General features: G+C 62.9%; 2 protein-coding genes across 2 annotated transcripts in view; both read left to right on the plus strand.

Annotated features, from left to right (window-relative positions):
* Window positions 1-18,992, plus strand: part of LOC116797962 (erythroblast NAD(P)(+)--arginine ADP-ribosyltransferase-like) — a 471,907-nt gene that overhangs the window by 188,006 nt on the left and 264,909 nt on the right. The window lies entirely within an intron of this gene.
* Window positions 2,734-18,992, plus strand: part of NRBP2 (nuclear receptor binding protein 2) — a 51,472-nt gene continuing 35,213 nt past the window's right edge. Inside the window, exon 1 of the mRNA XM_032710115.1 lies at window positions 2,734-2,906. Within this exon, the coding sequence (XP_032566006.1) occupies window positions 2,790-2,906 (117 nt within the window). The 5' untranslated portion in view covers window positions 2,734-2,789. The remainder of the gene's footprint in view (window positions 2,907-18,992) is intronic.

Raw genomic sequence — 18,992 nt, forward strand, 5'->3', positions numbered from 1 at the left:
AGGGGTCCCTGAAGGTGGGGCAATGGGGTCGAGGTGGGGTAATGGGGTCGGGGAGGGGTCCAGGAGGGGGGGTAATGGGGGTGAGGAGGGGTCCAGGAGGGGGGGTAATGGGGGTGAGGAGGGGTCCAGGAGGGGTGGTAATGGGGTCGGGGAGGGGTCCCTGGTGGGGGGGTAATGGGTCGAGGAGGGGTCCCTGGAGGGGGGGTAATGGGGTCGGGGAGGGGTCCCTGGAGGTGGGGTAATGGGGTGAGGAGGGGTCCAGGAGGGGGGGTAATGGGGGTGAGGAGGGGTCCCTGGAGGGGGGGTAATGGGGTCGGGGAGGGGTAATGGGGGTGAGGAGGGGTCCCTGGAGGGGGGGTAATGGGGTCGAGGAGGGGTCCCTGGAGGGGGGGTAATGGGGGTGAGGAGGGGTCCACTGGAAGGGGGGTAATGGGGTGAGGGAGGGGTCACTGAAGGTGGGGTAATGGGGTCGGGGAGGGGTAATGGGGTGAGGAGGGGTCCCTGGAGGGAGGGTAATGGGGTCGAGGAGGGGTCCCTGGAGGGGGGGTAATGGGTTCCAGGAGGGGTCCCTGGAGGTGGGGTAATGGGGGCAGGGAGGGGTCCCTGGAGGGGGGGTAATGGGGTGAGGAGGGGTCCCTGGAGGGGGGGTAATGGGTTCCAGGAGGGGTCCCTGGAGGTGGGGTAATGGGGGTGAGGAGGGGTCCCTGGAGGTGGGGTAATGGGGTCGGGGAGGGGTCCTGGAGGGGGGGTAATGGGTTCGGGGAGGGGTCCCTGGAGGTGGGGTAATGGGGGTGAGGAGGGGTCCCTGGAGGGGGGGTAATGGGTTCGGGGAGGGGTCCCTGGAGGTGGGGTAATGGGAGCAGGGAGGGGTCCCTGGAGGTGGGGTAATGGGGGTGAGGAGGGGTCCAGGAGGTGGGGTAATGGGGTCGGGGAGGGGTCCCTGGAGGTGGGGTAATGGGGTGAGGAGGGGTCCCTGGAGGGGGGGTAATGGGGTGAGGAGGGGTCCCTGGAGGGGGGGTAATGGGGTCGGGGAGGGGTCCCTGGAGGGGGGGTAATGGGGTCAGGGAGGGGTCCCTGGAGGGGGGGTAATGGGGTCGGGGAGGGGTAATGGGGGCAGGGAGGGGTCCCTGGAGGTGGGGTAATGGAGAAGGAGTGGGGTAATGGGTTCCAGGAGGGATCCCTGGAGGTGGGGTAATGGGGTCGGGGAGGGGTGACGGGGTTAGGGTGGGGTAATGGGGTCGGGGAGGGGTCCCTGGAGGTGGGGTAACGGGGGTGGGGTGGGGTAATGGGTTCCAGGAGGGGTCCCTGGAGGTGGCCGTGGTTCTGGGGGTGTCTGTGGGGTCTGGCAAGGCCAGCACGGGATCACACAGTGCCACACTGTGACGCTGCCACCCCGAGGGCCGACAGCAGGGGGGCTCAGACACGGGGGCACCACGGGGCCCTCTCGGAGTGCCCACGGCAGCGCCGCGGGGCTGGTGGCACCAGTTTCCCCGGTGCCACAGTCAGAGGCCCCGCGGGACCCGGTGGTGGCATTTCCACCCCAGGAAACGGCTCCCGCTCCCTCCTCCCGCGCCAGGGTGGGATGTCCTGCGGGATACCTGCTGGGCACCACCCGTGTCACCTCGCCCGGAGCCGCCCCCGCCGCGCTCCCCGCGGTCAAACCGCGGCGGCCGAAGGAGCCCCGGGCTGCGGGGGGGGACGTCGCCCAAAGCCAGCCCGGCGCCGGTGTGGAGGGAGGGGTGGGACGAGGAACGGTCGGGATGAAGTAACAGGAGACGGCCAGAAAGAGGAGAAAAACATCCAGCGAGCCAGAGGCTTGCCAGGGGAATGAAAACATCCGTGGGGCGCCGGGTGGGGGCCGTTTCGGGGGGCCCGGGGCCCGGTGAGGGGGGGTCCTGCGGGGGTGCAGCGGCTGCCTCGGGGAGATGTGGCCGCGGGCGGGCGCGTCCAGGGACGGGGGGAGCGGGGGAGACCCCCGGGACGGGCCCGGAGGGGGCAGCGGCCGGGGGGAGACCGGGCAAGGAGGGGCCGGGGGGGTGGGACACGCCCGGGAACGGGGCCCCGAGGGGTGGGACGAGCCCCGGGCGGGGGCAGCGGGCGGGGGCGGGGGGTCCGGGAGGGGCACACGGACACACGGACACACGGACACACGCACCGGGCGGCCCCGACGGCGGAGCGGGGGCGGACCCGGGACGGGCCGAGCCCGGCGGCGCATCCCGGGCCGGGGCTGCGGGGGCTGCGGGGATCGCGAGGGATGCGGGGGGCCCCGGGGGTGCGGGGATCGCGAGTGGTGCGGGGGCCCCTCCCGACGGGGCGGGGCGTGCGCGGCCGCACGTCCGGAGCGGGGCGGGACGAGAACGGGCCCGGCCCCGCACGGCGCGGGCAGAGCGCGGCGGGCTCGGTGCGGGTCGGAGCGGTGCCGTGTCCCTGGCACCGGGGAGGGGAGGCTCCGTGCCCTTCCCCTCGGTTCCGTTCGGTTCGGCGCGCATCGGCTCGGCTCGACGGGGGTCTGACCGGCTCGGACCGGACCGGAGCGGATCAAATCGGACCGGACCGGAGCGGCTCGGCTCGGCACAGCTCGGCATAGCTCGTCACAGCTCAGCTCGGCTCGGCACAGCTCGGCTCGGCACAGCTCGGCATAGCTCGTCACAGCTCAGCTCGGCTCGGCACAGCTCGGCTCAGGTCATCTCAGCTCAGCTCGGCTCGGCACAGCTCGGCTCGGCTCGACTGAGCACAGCTCGGCTCAGCTCAGCTCGGCACGGCTCGGCTCAGCCGGGCTCTCGGCGGGGATGGCGGTGCCGGAGCCGGACGCGCGGCTGGCGCAGGAGAAGGAGGAGGAGAGCGAGGAGGAGAGCGAGGTGCTGGAGGAGAGTCCCTGCGGCCGCTGGCAGAAGCGCCGCGAGCAGGTGAGAGCCGGGACGGGAATGCCGGGGACGGGAATGCCGGGGACGGGAATGCCGGGGACGGGAATGGGAATACCGGGGACGGGAAGGCCGGGGATATGGATGCCGGGGGCTGGGGACGGGGACGCCGCCGGCGGGCCCTGCGGGGCCCCGGGCTGTGCGGGTCGCCCAGCGCGGCCCCTCGCCCGCGGGAGCCCAGCGCGGGGGGCCGGGGCGGCCGCAGCCCCCGGGCACGTTCGGCGCCGAGGGACCCGGTGAGAGCCCGCAGGTGCCCCGGGCAGGGCGAGGGCCGCGGCCGGAGGCGATGCCGAGAGCGGCTGCGGGGAGCCCAGGGCCGGGTGTGCGGTGCGGGGAGCCCGGTGCGGGGTGTCTGGTGCGGGGAACAGGCTCGCCGTGCCCTGGTGCGGGAAGCCCCGGCGTGGGCATCCAGGTGTGGAGAGCTGGGCTCCACAGCAGGGGCCCAGGAAACGGGCTCATCACGCTCCGGTGCGGGAAGCCCTGGGGCAGGGAGCCGGGTGTGGAGAGCAGGGCTCTGTTGCAGGGGCCTGGGAGCTGAGCTCCCCCTGCCCTGGTGAAGGAGACCCTGGTGTGAGGAGCTGAGCTCCCCCTGCCCTGGTGAAGGAGACCCTGGTGTGGGGACTGTGCCCCGAGGGAGCAGGGCAGTCCCGGGCACATCCCACCCCCGAGGGCTCTGCTGCCCGTGGGACCTGCCGTGCTGGGCTGCCCAGAGCTGTCCCGAGGGGCTCCCAGAGCCAGTGCTGAGCTTGGCCCGGGGGGTTTGGCTGGGCTGGGTCCTGGAGCTGTGGCCGGTGGCAGCAGTGCAGGTCACAGGATGGTGACCCTGGGCTGGGTCCTGGTCACAGGATGGTGACCCTGGGCTGGGTCCTGGTGCTGTGGCCGGTGGCAGCAGTGCAGGTCACAGGATGGTGACCCTGGGTTGGGTCCTGGTCACAGGATGGTGACCCTGGGCTGGGTCCTGGAGCTCTGGCCAGTGGCAGCAGTGCAGGTCACAGGATGGTGACCCTGGGCTGGGTCCTGGTCACAGGATGGTGACCCTGGGCTGGGTCCTGGAGCTCTGGCCAGTGGCAGCAGTGCAGGTCACAGGATGGTGACCCTGGGCTGGGTCCTGGTCACAGGATGGTGACCCTGGGCTGGGTCCTGGTGCTGTGGCCGGTGGCAACAGTGCAGGTCAAGGATGGTGACCCTGGGCTGGGTCCTGGAGCTGTGGCTGGTGGCAGTGGTGCAGGTCACAGGATGGTGACCCTGGGCTGGGTCCTGGTCACAGGATGGTGACCCTGGGCTGGATCCTGGAGCTGTGGCCGGTGGCAGCAGTGCAGGTCACAGGATGGTGACCCTGGAGCTGTGGCTGGTGGCAGTGGTGCAGGTCACAGGATGGTGACCCTGGGCTGAGTCCTGGAGCTGTGGCCGGTGGCAGTGGTGCAGGTCACAGGATGGTGACCCTGGAGCTGTGGCTGGTGGCAGTGGTGCAGGTCACAGGATGGTGACCCTGGAGCTGTGGCTGGTGGCAGCAGTGCAGGTCACAGGATGGTGACCCCGGGCAGCTCCTGTGGGGACAAGGACTTGCCGGGTCAGTGGTGTGGTGACAGGGCTGGTGCCCACAGCCCCCCAGGGCTGGAGGACACGGTTACCCCAGAGGTTACTCCTCTCCAGAGCAGGGCATTGGTTCACTTCAGCTCATCTTCCCGGGCCAGGGCTCAGCATGAGGATCCTCTCCACTGGAAATGGAGCTGGAGTCTCCCTGTCTCTGTTGGGACACCCGGGAATGGGGACCAGAGTCAGTGGGTGAATCCTGACCCCGGGCAGGGGTGGGACAGCACTGAGGGACAGGCAGAGGGCACAGCACTGAGGTCACAGGCACCGTGGGCTCCTGGAGGGGAAAAGGCCCATCCAAGGCCAATCAGTTCCTCTTCCATTGTCTCCCCCTCCCCTGTAAGGACCCGGCCCCAGCACTCGGCTCTGCCTCAGGCTGCACTTCCCAGGCCCAATTCCCAGTCTGGGCTTTGCCAAGACCTTGGTGACCTGCTCCTGTCTGACAACCTGCCCCTGCCAGGGCCCTCAGCACCTGCCCCTCTGGCCCTCAGTGCTGCCAGCTGCTTCCACACCCACACGCCCTCCCTCCATCCCCATTCCTGCTCCCTTTCCCCTCTGACAGACACCTGCCCTACCCCAGGGTGCACCTGCCCTAACTCTGACCCTCAAGATAAGGACATTGAGGGCTGGAGGGTGTCTGGGGAAGGGGCTGGAGCAGCAGGAGGGGCTGAGGGAGCTGGGGGGGCTCAGCCTGGAGCAAAGGAGGCTCAGGGGGGACCTTCTGGCTCTGCAAGTCCCTGACAGGAGGGGGGAGCCACTCTGCTCCCAGGGAACCAGGGGAAACGGGCTCCAGCTGTGCCAGGGGAGGCTCAGGTGGGATATTGGGAAAACTCCTCCCGTCTGCTCTGCCCAGGTGTTGACCTTTAATGATGAGGACTTTAACTTAGCACGGGAGCTTTCTGGGGCCGTGCTGCTGTGGCTGGAACTGGCCTCGAGGTGTTCAACCCCCCCGTGCAGGCGTGGGAGAAGTGAAACCCCCCCCCCCCCCCGGTGCCATCTCCCCCCGGGTGCTGTGGTGGCCGTGCCCCTGTGCCCGCAGGGGTTTTCCTGCCGGAGCGGTGGGAAGGGGGGGGTTTGGCCCTTCCGAGGCCAGAAGAGCCGTTCCAGGGCAGCCAGAGAGAGGCAGGAAGGCTCCCTGACTGCGAAGTGGAGGAAGTTCGGTGTGGGAGAGCCGTGTTTGTGTGAACTCGCAGCTGCCTCCTGACGTGCAGGAAGGGACCCAGCGAGAGCAGCCGCCGCTCTCGGGAGCTGCTCAGCGCGGGCTCCAAGTGCCCTGAGAGCTCCCGGGGTTGGCACCGGCAGGGATCTTCCTCACTGCCCTGAAGACTCGCTGTAGTTGTTTATTCTCCCTGCTTTGGTTTTGGCGGAAGAGGAGCCGAGCCCCGTGTGGGGCTGAGCCTGATCTCGGGTCCGGAGGATGGGCCTGGGGGGGTGGGAGTGTCCCGGTGGGCAGAGCCAGCCTGGCACACCCTTGGGGTGGTGTTGGGAGAGCTGACAGGACACAGGCAGGTCCCCCCCGCAGCCGGGGGGCTCAGCAGGGGCTCAGCCTGGAGAAAAGAGGGCTCAGGGGGGACCTTCTCACTCTCCAGAACTCCCAGACAGGAGGTGACACCGGGGAGGTGTCGGGCTCTGCTCCCGGGGAACAAGGGACAGGACAACAAAGGGAAACGGCCTCAGATTGTGCCAGGGGAGGGTCAGGTGGGATGTTGGGAAAATTCCTTCCCGGAAAGGGCTGCCCTGGGGGGGTTTAACAGCCCTGTGGACGTGGCACTGGGGGGACACGGGCAGGGGTGGCCTTGGCCGCGCCGGGGGAGAGGTTGGACTCCGTGGTCTCAGGGGGCTTTTCCAACCCAAACCATCCCATCATTCCATGCCCTCCATGGGCCGGGAGGCAGGGTGAGGTACCCTGACATGTGCATTTGTGATGAGCACACCAGGACTGGCCCCTGCTTGCACCCAGGACCGGGCAGGGTGTTCCTGCACCACGGGTCAGGTACAGGCAGGACCCGAGCACTGTGCTGGGCCTGCCCCTGCCCCCCTCCAGGGAATAAATCCCTTCCTTCCACAGCCTCCTTTAGGCCTGTTTATGATCATCCATTCCCAAGGGACCCGTGGTCACAGGCTGCCACGAGCAGTTCAGGTGTGAGGAGAGGCAGCAACGTGACCCCTGTGGAGACACTTGGGCCCGGCCCAGCCCAGCTCTGCCCTTCTCAGAGCTACCCTGCCCTGCCCAGCCCTGCTGTGCCCCTCTCAGAGCTGCCCAGCCCTGTTCTACCCCTCTCAGCCCAGCTCTGCCCCTCTCAGAGCTGCTCAGCCCTGCTCTGCCCCTCTCAGAGCTGCCCAACTCTGCTCTGCCCCTCTCAGAGCTGCTCAGCCCTGCTCTGCCCCTCTCAGAGCTGCCCAACTCTGCTCTGCCTCTCTCAGAGCTGCCCAGCCCTGCTCTGCCCCTCTCAGCCCAGCTCTGCCCCTCTCAGAGCTGCCCAGCCCTGCTCTGCCCCTCTCAGAGCTGCCCAGCCCTGCTCTGCCCCTCTCAGGGTTGCCCAGCCCTGCTCTACCCCTGTCAGGGTTGCCCAGCCCTGCTCTGCCCCTCTCAGCCCATCCCAGCCCAGCTCTGCCCCTGTCAGGGTTGCCCAGCCCAGCCCATCCCTGCCCCTGTCAGGTCTCTCCTGTTCTTTGTCAAACGCCTCTGGCGCAGAATTTTCCACGTGGGAACACCCGGGACTCTTTCAGCTCTGCTCTGATGACCTCATTTACTTCCCCCACCCACCCGGGGGCACGGGAGCAGGGGGGAGAAGGAGGGAGCAGGAGGGAGAAGGAGGGAGCAGGAGGGAGAAGGAGGGAGCAGGAGGGAGAAGGAGGGAGCAGGAGGGAGAAGGAGGGAGAAGGAGTGAGAAGGAGAGAGGAGGGAGCAGGAGGGAGCAGGAGTGAGAAGGAGGGAGAAGGAGGGAACAGGAGGGAGCAGGAGGGAGCAGGAGGGAGAAGGAGGGAGCAGGAGTGAGAAGGAGGGAGAAGGAGGGAGCAGGAGGGAGCAGGAGGGAGAAGGAGGGAGCAGGAGGGAGAAGGAGGGAGCAGGAGCTTGTTGGGTTCTTTTGCCCCTCTGCTGCTCCAAACAGGAGCTGTGGCCGAGCCCCCGTGCTGGGATCAGTGGGGTTTGTCCGGGTCTCTTGGCTCTCCCAAACCCTCCATCCCCTGGGAAAGGGAATTCTGTGTCCAGCAGCTCTCTGCTGCTCAGCCCTGCTGGTCCCACCACCTTCACCCCTTTTCCAGGTTCAGGCCGTGGTTCCCACACTCCCTCTGTCCATCTCCAGGTGTCCCCCCCCCGTCAGTTCTGCTCCCTGTGGGAATGTCCTGGATCCAACATGCTCCGGGTGGCCTGTGGTGTCCCCCAGGGCCTTTCCCTTTTAATGCCACTTTGTTTTCTTTAAATTCTGCTTCAGTATTTCCTCTCTCGATTTCTGTGATCGTTCCCCTTCCTTCTTTTCGTCCCGTGGGTTTCGGGAGTTGAAGCTCAGAGTCGGAACTGTGGAATCCCAGGATGGGTTTGGGTTGGGAGGGACCTTAAAGCCCATCCAGTGCCACCCCCTGCCACGGGCAGGGACCCCTCCCACCAGCCCAGGTTGCTCCAAGCCCCGTCCAGCCCGGCCTGGGACACTCCCAGGGATGGGGGTGGTTTGTGCTGGGGCAAAACTCAGCTGCGGTTCACGGACCCAACCTTGGAGCTGATCCGGAGTTTGTCCTTCCAGCAGCCCCTGGAATTGCCCCTCGCTGGTAACTCTGGGGCTGCTCCCGCTGGGCTGCAGTGAGGGAAGGGCTGGGCCGGCCAGGGGACCCGGGCAGGCTGCAGAGCTGGGACACAGAGAACCTCGGGAGGGCCAGCGAGGCCGAGGGAAGGGGCTGGAGGCGGGTGGGGAGTGAGCCCGGCATGGATATGGGATGGGGGATGGATGGGAGTGATCCCGGCATGGATATGGGATGGGGGATGGATGGGAGTGATCCCAGCATGGATATGGGATGGGGGAGTGATCCCGGCATGGATATGGGATGGGGGATGGATGGGAGTGATCCCGGCATGGATATGGGATGGGGGAGTGATCCAGGCATGGATATGGGATGGGGGATGGATGGGAGTGATCCCGGCATGGATATGGGATGGGGGATGGATGGGAGTGATCCCGGCATGGATATGGGATGGGGGATAGATGGGGAGTGAGCCTGGCATGGATATGGGATGGGGGATGGATGGGGAGTGATCCCAGCATGGATATGGGATGGGGGATGGATCCTAGCATGGATATGGGATGGGGGAGTGATCCAGGCATGGATATGGGATGGGGAGTGATCCCGGCATGGATATGGGATGGGGGATGGATGGGGAGTGATCCCAGCATGGATATGGGATGGGGAGTGATCCCGGCATGGATATGGGATGGGGGATGGATGGGAGTGATCCCAGCATGGATATGGGATGGGGGATGGATGGGGAGTGATCCCAGTATGGATATGGGATGGGGGATGGATGGGGAGTGATCCCAGCATGGATATGGGATGGGGAGTGATCCCGGCATGGATATGGGATGGGGGATGGATGGGAGTGATCCCAGCATGGATATGGGATGGGGGATGGATGGGGAGTGATCCCAGCATGGATATGGGATGGGGAGTGATCCCGGCATGGATATGGGATGGGGGATGGATGGGAGTGATCCCAGCATGGATATGGGATGGGGAGTAATCCCGGCATGGATATGGGATGGGGGATGGATATGGGATGGGGGATGGATGGGAGTGATCCCAGCATGGATATGGGATGGGGGATGGATGGGGAGTGATCCCAGCATGGATATGGGATGGGGAGTGATCCCAGCATGGATATGGGATGGGGAGTGATCCCAGCATGGATATGGGATGGGGAGTGATCCCAGCATGGATATGGGATGGGGGATGGATGGGAGTGATCCCAGCATGGATATGGGATGGGAGATGGATGGGGAGTGATCCCAGCATGGATATGGGATGGGGGATGGATGGGGAGTGATCCCAGCATGGATATGGGATAGGGGATGGATGGGGAGTGATCCCAGCACGGGATGGGGGATGGATGGGGGGATGGATGGGGGGATGGATGGGGAGCAGCCCCGGGCAGGAGGGCCTGGGGAGGCTGGAAATGACCCACCCCAACCCCCCCCCGTGCCCTGGGCTGATCCCACAGCAGGGGCAGCAGGGGAAGGGGGGATTCTGCCCCTCTGCCCCCTCAGCTGCCTCCAGCCCTGGGCACAACGTAGGAAGTGCCAGGACACAGGGAATGGCTTCCCCCTGCCAGAGGGCAGCGTTAGGTGGGATATTGGGAAGGAATTAGGGTGGGCAGGCCCTGGCACAGGGTGCCCAGAGAAGCTGTGGCTGCCCCTGGATCCCTGGGAGTGTCCCAGGCCGGGCTGGACGGGGCTTGGAGCCACCCGGGCTGGTGGGAGGGGTCCCTGCTGGTGGGAGGGGTCCCTGCCCGTGGCAGGGGGGTGACACTGGGTGGGCTTTAGGGTCCCTTCCCACCCAAACCCTCCTGGGATTCCACAGTTCCGACCCTGAGCTTTAACCCCCGAAACCCGCGGGATTAAAAAAAGAAGGAAGGGAGGGGGAACGATCCCAGAAACCGGGAGAGGAGACCCCGAAGCAGAATTTAAGGAGAACAGAGGGACAGCGAAAGCTCTGCAGGGAGGGGGTGGGGTGGGTTCGAGGTGTCCCCCGCAGGTTCCCACAGGATCAGAAAAAAGGAAACAAAACATGGAAAAAGGGTGTAATGGAGCGCTGGGATCCCGGGGGGTGCGGGGGGTGCCCATTTTTGGGCACGCAGGAGAACTGCAGCCGGCAGCAGGATCCCAGCCCGGGGGGGAGGGTTTGGGAGGGCTCCAGCCGGGCGGGATCTGCCACCAGGGTTATTTTTAAAAGCCTCTTTTGCTGCCAACCCTGCCCGGGGACCGGGCTGGGAGCGGGATCCCTGCCAGGAGCTCCTCCAGCACGGGGGGGATCAGCTGGAGGACTCGGCTCCTTGTTTCCCTGCCATCCCTTTTTTTCCTGCCATCCCTTTTTTTCCTGCCTTCCCTTTTTTTCCTGCCATCCCTGTTTTCCTGCCATCCTTCTTTTCCTGCCATCCCTGTTTCCTTGCCATCCCTTATTTTCCTGCCTTCCCTTTTTTTCCTGCCATCCCTGTTTCCCTGCCATCCTTCTTTTCCTGCCATCCCTGTTTCCCTGCCATCCCTGTTTCCCTGCCATCCCTGTTTCCCTGCCATCCTTCTTTTCCTGCCATCCTTCTTTTCCTGCCATCCTTCTTTTCCTGCCATCCTTCTTTTCCTGCCATCCCTGGTTTTTTTCCTGCCATCCTTCTTTTCCTGCCATCCCTGTTTTCCTGCCATCCCTGTTTCCCTGCCATCCTTCTTTTCCTGCCATCCCTGTTTTCCTGCCATCCCTGTTTCCCTGCCATTCTTCTTTTCCTGCCATCCCTTTTTTCCCTGCCATCCCTGTTTCCCTGCCATCCCTGTTTTCCTGCCATCCCTATTTCCCTGCCATCCCTGTTTTCCTACCATCCCTTTTTTTTCCTGCCATCCCTGTTTTCCTGCCATCCCTGTTTTCCTGCCATCCCTGTTTCCCTGCCATCCCTGTTTCCCTGCCATCCCTTTTTTCCTGCCATCCTTCTTTCCCTGCCATCCTTCTTTTCCTGCCATCCCTTTTTTCCTGCCATCCCTTTTTTTCCTGCCATCCCTGTTTTCCTGCCATCCTTCTTTCCCTGCCATCCTTCTTTTCCTGCCATCCCTTTTTTCCTGCCATCCCTGTTTTCCTGCCATCCCTGTTTTCCTGCCATCCCTTTTTTTCCTGCCATCCCTTTTTTTCCTGCCATCCCTTTTTTTCCTGCCATCCCTGTTTTCCTGCCATCCCTGTTTTCCTGCCATCCCTTTTTTTTCCTGCCATCCCTTTTTTTTCCTACCATCCTTCTTTTTCCTGCCATCCCGTTTTTTCCTGCCATCCCTTTTTTTTCCTGCCATCCCTTTTTTCCCTGCCATCCCTTTTTTCCCTGCCATCCTTCTTTCCCTGCCATCCCCGTTTTCCTGCCATCCCTGTTTCCCTGCCATCCCCGTTTCCCTGCCATCCCCGTTTCCCTGCCATCCCTGTTTTCCTGCCATCCCTGTTTTCCTGCCATCCCTGTTTCCTGCCATCCCTCTTTTCCTGCCATCCCTGTTTCCTGCCATCCATTCCATCCCTGCCCCTCTCTGGGTTTGCAGCTCCTGTTTGTGGGGTGGGTTTGTGTTGTTAACCCCACTTTGTGGGGTGGGTTTGTGGGGTTAAATCCACTTTGTGGGGTGGGTTTGTGGGGTTAACCCCACTTTGTGGGGTGGGTTTGTGGGGTTAACCCCACTTTGTGGGGTGGGTTTGTGGGGTTAACCCCACTTTGTGGGGTGGGTTTGTGGGGTTAAACTCACTTTGTGGGGTGGGTTTGTGGGGTTAAATCCACTTTGTGGGGTGGGTTTGTGGGGTTAAACTCACTTTGTGGGGTGAGTTTGTGGGGTTAAACTCACTTTGTGGGGTGGGTTTGTGGGGTTAAACTCACTTTGTGGGGTGGGTTTGTGGGGTTAACCCCACTTTGTGGGGTGGGTTTGTGGGGTTAAACTCACTTTGTGGGGTGGGTTTGTGGGGTTAAATCCACTTTGTGGGGTGGGTTTGTGGGGTTAAATCCACTTTGTGGGGTGGGTTTGTGGGGTTAACCCCACTTTGTGGGGTGGGTTTGTGTTGTTAACCCCACTTTGTGGGGTGGGTTTGTGGGGTTAACCCCACTTTGTGGGGTGGGTTTGTGTTGTTAACCCCACTTTGTGGAGTGGGTTTGTGGGGTTAAATCCACTTTGTGGAGTGGGTTTGTGGGGTTAAATCCACTTTGTGGGGTGGGTTTGTGGGGTTAAATCCACTTTGTGGGGTGGGTTTATGGGATTAACCCCACTTTGTGGGGTGGGTTTGTGGGGTTAACCCCACTTTGTGGGGTGGGTTTGTGGTGTTAACCCCACTTTATGGGGTGGGTTTGTGGTGTTAACCCCACTTTATGGGGTGGGTTTGTGGGGTTAAACTCACTTTGTGGGGTGGGTTTGTGGGGTTAACCCCACTTTATGGGGTGGGTTTGTGGGGTTAACCCCACTTTGTGGGGTGGGTTTGTGGGGTTAAATCCACTTTGTGGGGTGGGTTTGTGGGGTTAAATCCACTTTGTGGGGTGGGTTTGTGGGGTTAAATCCACTTTGTGGGGTGGGTTTGTGGGGTTAACCCCACTTTGTGGGGTGGGTTTGTGGGGTTAACCCCACTTTGTGGGGTGGGTTTGTGGGGTTAAATCCACTTTGTGGGGTGGGTTTGTGGGGTTAACCCCACTTTGTGGGGTGGGTTTGTGGGGTTAAACTCACTTTGTGGGGTGGGTTTGTGGGGTGGGTTTGTGGGGTTAACCCCACTTTGTGGGGTGGGTTTGTGGTGCCACTGCTGAGCTGAGCTCGTCACGGGTTCACAGCCAGGACTTGGGGGGTGACATCCCCCATTTTAGGGTTAATATTTGAGACTTTAGGGTTAATATTTGGGACTTTAGGGTTAATATTTGGGACTTTAGGGCTAACGTTTGAGATTTTAGGGTTAACATTTGAGATTTTAGGGCTAACGTTTGAGATTTTAGGGTTAATATTTGAGACTTTAGGGTTGGTATCTGAGACTTTGGGGTTAATATCCTAGACTGTAGGGTTGGTATCTGAGACTTTAAGGCTAACATTTGAGATTTTAAGGTTAATATTTGAGATTTTAGGGTTAATATTTGAGATTTTAGGGCTAACATTTGAGATTTTAGGGTTAATATTTGAGACTTTAGGGTTAATATTTGAGAATTTAGGGTTAACATTTGAGATTTTAGGGTTAATATTCGAGACTTTAGGGTTAATATTTTAGACTTTAGGGCTAACATCTGAGACTTTGGGGTTAATATCTGAGACTTTGGGGTTAATATCCTAGACTGTAGGGTTGGTATATGAAACTTTAGGGCTAACATTTGAGATTTTAGGGCTAACATTTGAGATTTTAGGGTTAATATTTGAGATTTTAGGGCTAACATTTGAGATTTTAGGGTTAACATTTGAGACTTTGGGGTTAATATTTGAGACTTTAGGGTTAATATTTGAGATTTTAAGGCTAACATTTGAGATTTTAGGGTTAACACTCGAGACTTTAGGGTTGATATCTGAGACTTTGGGACAGCGAAGGCTCCACCTCAGCCGTGCCCCAAATTGGGGGGTTTGAGGGGCGCCCCAGGGGCTTCTAACTGAGGATAAACCCCGAGGAAATTGAGCTGCAGTGGGAAACTCTCCCGTGGGTCCCGGGAGCAGCCGCTGGAGTTCTGTGCCCAGCACCTGCTCCGGGGTCTGGCAGGGGACAGGGCTCGGCTGTGCCAGGGTCTGAGCCCTCCCCATCACCCTGCCCACCACCCTGCCTTGGCTGTGCCAGGGTCTGAGCCCTCCCCATCACCCTGCCCACCACCCTCCCCATCACCCTGCCTTGGCTGTGCCAGGGTCTGAGCCCTCCCCATCACCCTGCCTTGGTTGTGCCAGGGTCTGAGCCCTCCCCATCACCCTGCCCACCACCCTGCCTTGGCTGTGCCAGGGTCTGAGCCCTCCCCATCACCCTGCCCACCACCATGCCTTGGCTGTGCCAGGGTCTGAACCCTCCCCACCACCCTCCCCACCACCCTCCCCACCACCCTCCCCATCACCCTCCCCATCACCCTGCCAGCCCTACCATGGCTGTGCCAGGGTCTGAGCCCTCCTCATCACCCTCCCCACCACCCTGCCCACCACCCTGCCTTGGCTGTACCAGGGTCTGAGCCCTCCCCACCACCCTGCCCATCACCCTGCCAGCCCTGCCTTGGTCATACCAGGGTCTGAGCCCTCCCCATCACCCTCCCCATCACCCTGCCAGCCCTGCCTTGGCTGTGCCAGGGTCTGAGCCCTCCCCATCACCCTGCCTTGGCTGTGCCAGGGTCTGAGCCCTCCCCACCACCCTGCCTTGGCTGTGCCAGTGTCTGAGCCCTCCCCACCACCCTGCCAGCCCTGCCTTGGCTGTGCCAGGGTCTGAGCCCTCCCCATCACCCTGCCCATCACCCTGCCTTGGCTGTGCCAGGGTCTGAACCCTCCCCATCACCCTCCCCATCACCCTCCCCATCACCCTCCCCATCACCCTGCCTTGGTTGTGCCAGGGTCTGAGCCCTCCCCACCACCCTCCCCATCACCCTCCCCATCACCCTGCCAGCCCTACCATGGCTGTGCCAGGGTCTGAGCCCTCCTCATCACCCTCCCCACCACCCTCCCCATCACCCTGCCTCGGCTGTGCCAGGGTCTGAGCCCTCCCCACCACCCTGCCCACCACCCTGCCAGCCCTGCCTTGGTCATACCAGGGTCTGAGCCCTCCCCACCACCTGCCTTGGCTGTGCCAGGGTCTGAGCCCTCCCCACCACCCTCCCCACCACCCTCCCCATCACCCTGCCGTGGCTGTGCCAGGGTCTGAGCCCTCCCCATCACCCTCCCCATCACCCTCCCAGCCCTGCCTTGGTTGTGCCAGGGTCTGAACCCTCCCCACCACCCTCCCCATCACCCTGCCTTGGCCGTGCCAGGGTCTGAGCCCTCCCCACCACCCTGCCAGCCCTGCCTTGACTGTGCCAGGGTCTGAGCCCTCCCCACCACCCTGCCAGCCCTGCCTTGACTGTGCCAGGGTCTGAGCCCTCCCCACCACCCTGCCTTGGCTGTGCCAGGGTCTGAGCCCTCCCCACCACCCTCCCCATCACCCTCCCCATCACCGTGCCTTGGCTGTGCCAGGGTCTGAGCCCTCCCCACCACCCCCCCCACCGCCCTGCCCGGGCCTCGGGGCCGCCCTGCCCGTGCCACGTTCTCCATTTCACGGAGCCTTTGGAGCCTTTAATCCCTCGGGATCTCAGCCGGGCCCAACAATCCCGGGCCTTGTTCTCGCTGCTGGGGAGGGACTGACGTCAGCCCTGCTGAGGGCTCAGGGCAGGAACCCGGCCCTGTTCGGGCAGGAGCACGTCCTTTATCCCTGTCCATGTGAATTCCTGGCTGCAGCTCCTTTATCCCTGTCCATGTGAATTCCTGGCTGCAGCTCCTTTATCCCCATCCATGTTCCCCCAGGAATGCCTCACTGCAGCTCCTTTATCCCTGTCCATGTTCTGCACAGGAATTCTGGTTGCAGCTCCTTTATCCCCATCACTGTTCTCCATTGGAATCCTGGCTGCAGCTCCTTTATCCCCATCCATGTTCTGCACAGGAATTCTGGCTGCAGCTCCTTTATCCCCATCCATGTTCTCCATTGGAATTCTGGCTGCAGCTCCTTTATCCCAGTCACTGTTCTCCACTGGAATTCTGGCTGCAGCTCCTTTATTCCCATCCATGTTCTGCACAGAAATGCCTGGCTGCAGCTCCTTTATTCCCATCAGTATTCCCCACAGAAATGCCTGGCTGCAGCTCCTTTATCCCCATCCCTGTTCTCCATGGGAATTCTGGCTGCAGCTCCTTTTTTTCCCATCCATATTCTGCCCAGGAATTCTGGCTGCAGCTCCTTTATCCTCATCCTTGTTCTCCATTGGAATTCTGGCTGCAGCTCCTTTATCCCCATCCATATTCCCCCCAGGAATTCTGGTTGCAGGTCCTGTATCCCCCTCCCTCCCTGCTCCCTGCCGTGCTCCCGGGCAGTGCCCGTGCCCTGGATCTGCTCCCTGTCCCGAGTGGACGTGGCCCCGCAGCTCCCGGGGCTGTTCCCGCTGCTCCCGGGGCTGTTCCCGCTGCTCCCTTCTCCAGCAGCTCCCGGGGCTGTTCCCGCTGCTCCCGGGGCTTTTCCTGCTGCTCCCGGGGCTGTTCCTGCTGTTCCTGCTGCTCCCGGGGCTGTTCCTGCTGCTCCCTCCCCCAGCAGCGTTACAATCACTGGCACTCGCCGCCTTTTCTTCCCTTTCCTGCTTTTATCCCCTTTCCTGCTTTTATCCCGGCCCTTTTGTCCTCTCCCCGGCTCTCCCGTGGGCATGGGGTTGTTTGCAGTGCCCAGACGTCGCAGCCAAGTCCCAAAGGCTCGAGCTCCCTCCGTGCCCCTCCTTGCCCCCTCCGTGCCCCCTCCGTGTCCCCTCCTTGCCCCCTCCGTGCCCCCTCCGTGCCCCCTCCTTGCCCCCTCCTTGTCCCCTCCTTGCCCTCTTCTTGTCCCCTCCTTGCCCCCTCCTTGCCCCCTCCTTGCCCCCTCCTTGCCCCCTCCGTGCCCCCTCCGTGTCCCCTCCTTGTCCTCTTCTTACCCCCTCCGTGTCCCCTCCGTGCCCCCCTCGGCTCCTTCCTCCCTTTCCTCCGGTGGAACCGGAGGCCCCGCTCGGCCCCAGAGGATTCTGTGTGTCCCTGCAGGGCCCGGGGGTGTCCCAGTGGGGTGTCCCTTTCTCCCGGGTCCTGCAGAGCCCTCTGACATCCCTGGCACTGCCACCTGTCCTGGGGTGGGGACAGGGCCAGGGAATTCCCGAGGTTCAGTTCAGAGAGGGAGCAAAGCTCCGGGGCTGGGCTGGGGCTGAGCCCAGGCTGTGTCACCTCTCTGACACCCTGCAGGGCTGTCCCTGTTCTGTGTCACCTCCTGACACCCTGCAGGGCTGTCCCTGTTCTGTGTCACCTCTCTGACACCCTGCAGGGCTGTCCCTGTTCTGTGTCACCTCCTGGGACCCTGCAGGGCTGTCCCTGTTCTGTGTCACCTCCTGGGACCCTGCAGGGCTGTCCTTGGGCTGTGTCACCTCCTGACACCCTGCAGGGCTGTCCCCAAGCTGTGTCACCTCCTGGGAACCTGCAGGGCTGTCCCCAAGCTGTGTCACCTCCTGGGACCCTGCAGGGCTGTCCCTGTTCTGTGTCACCTCCTGGGACCCTGCAGGGCTGTCCCCAAGCTGTGTCACCTCCTGGGACCCTGCAGGGCTGTCCCCAAGCTGTGTCACCTCCTGACACCCTGCAGGGCTGTCCCTGTTCTGTGTCACCTCCTGGGACCCTGCAGGGCTGTCCCTGTTCTGTGTCACCTCCCTGACACCCTGCAGGGCTGTCCCTGTTCTGTGTCACCTCCTGACACCCTGCAGGGCTGTCCCTGTTCTGTGTCACCTCCTGGGACCCTACAGGGCTGTCCTTGGGCTGTGTCACCTCCTGGGACCCTGCAGGGCTGTCCCTGTTCTGTGTCACCTCCTGGGACCCTGCAGGGCTGTCCCCAAGCTGTGTCACCTCCTGACACCCTGCAGGGCTGTCCCTGTTCTGTGTCACCTCCCTGGGACCCTGCAGGGCTGTCCTTGGGCTGTGTCACCTCCCTGACACCCTGCAGGGCTGTCCCTGTTCTGTGTCACCTCCTGACACCCTGCAGGGCTGTCCCTGTTCTGTGTCACCTCCCTGACACCCTGCAGGGCTGTCCTTGGGCTGTGTCACCTCCCTGACACCCTGCAGGGCTGTCCCTGTTCTGTGTCACCTCCCTGACACCCTGCAGGGCTGTCCCTGTTCTGTGTCACCTCCCTGACACCCTGCAGGGCTGTCCCTGTTCTGTGTCACCTCCCTGACACCCTGCAGGGCTGTCCCTGTTCTGTGTCACCTCCCTGACACCCTGCAGGGCTGTCCCTGTTCTGTGTCACCTCCTGGCCCTGGGGGCAAAGCAAACATTGCTCGGTGCTGCAGGAACAGCTTCTCCCAGGAAACAAGAGCCCCGGGCAGGATCCCTCCCATACAGGATCTGTCCCGTGCAGGATCTCTCCTGTGCAGGATCCCTCCCGTGCAGGATCTCTCCCGGGCAGGATCTCTCCCGTGCAGGATCTCTCCCGGGCAGGATCCCTCCCGGGCAGGATCCCTCCCGGGCAGGATCCCTCCCGGGCAGGATCTCTCCTGGCTCCCTGGGCAGTGGAAAAGTGCTCCCCTGTCCCTTTCCCGGGCAGTGGAAAAGTGCTCCCCTGTCCCTTTCCCGGGCAGTGGAAAAGTGCTCCCCTGTCCCTTTCTCGGGCAGTGGAAAAGTGCTCCCCTGTCCCTTTCCCGGGCCGTGGCAGCAGAACAGGGATCCCAGTGTTTGCTCCGGCAGCTGCTGGGCAGGAGGGAAGGGCAGCCGTGGGCAGGGAGGGCAGGAAAGGCTTCCAGCCCTGCCACCCACCGGCTGGACGGTTCCCAAGGAGCCAGATCCGGCTGGGAAAGGCAGGATCCCGGGCCACAGGGATCACACAGGGACCCCCCCGGCTGTGGCTGTCGGGCAGGGATCCCCTGGGGGTGGACAGTGGCTTCCCAGTGCCGGAGGGCAGGGCTAGGTGGGAGATTGGGAAGGAATCCTTCCCTGGGAGGGTGGGCAGGCCCTGGCACAGGTTGCCCAGAGAAGCTGTGGCTGCTCCTGGATCCCTGGGAGTGTCCCAGGCCAGGCTGGACGGGGCTTGGAGCAACCCGGGCT

This window comes from Chiroxiphia lanceolata, chromosome 1 (genome assembly GCF_009829145.1).
Source record: "Chiroxiphia lanceolata isolate bChiLan1 chromosome 1, bChiLan1.pri, whole genome shotgun sequence".
NCBI classification, from domain to species: Eukaryota; Metazoa; Chordata; class Aves; order Passeriformes; family Pipridae; genus Chiroxiphia; species Chiroxiphia lanceolata.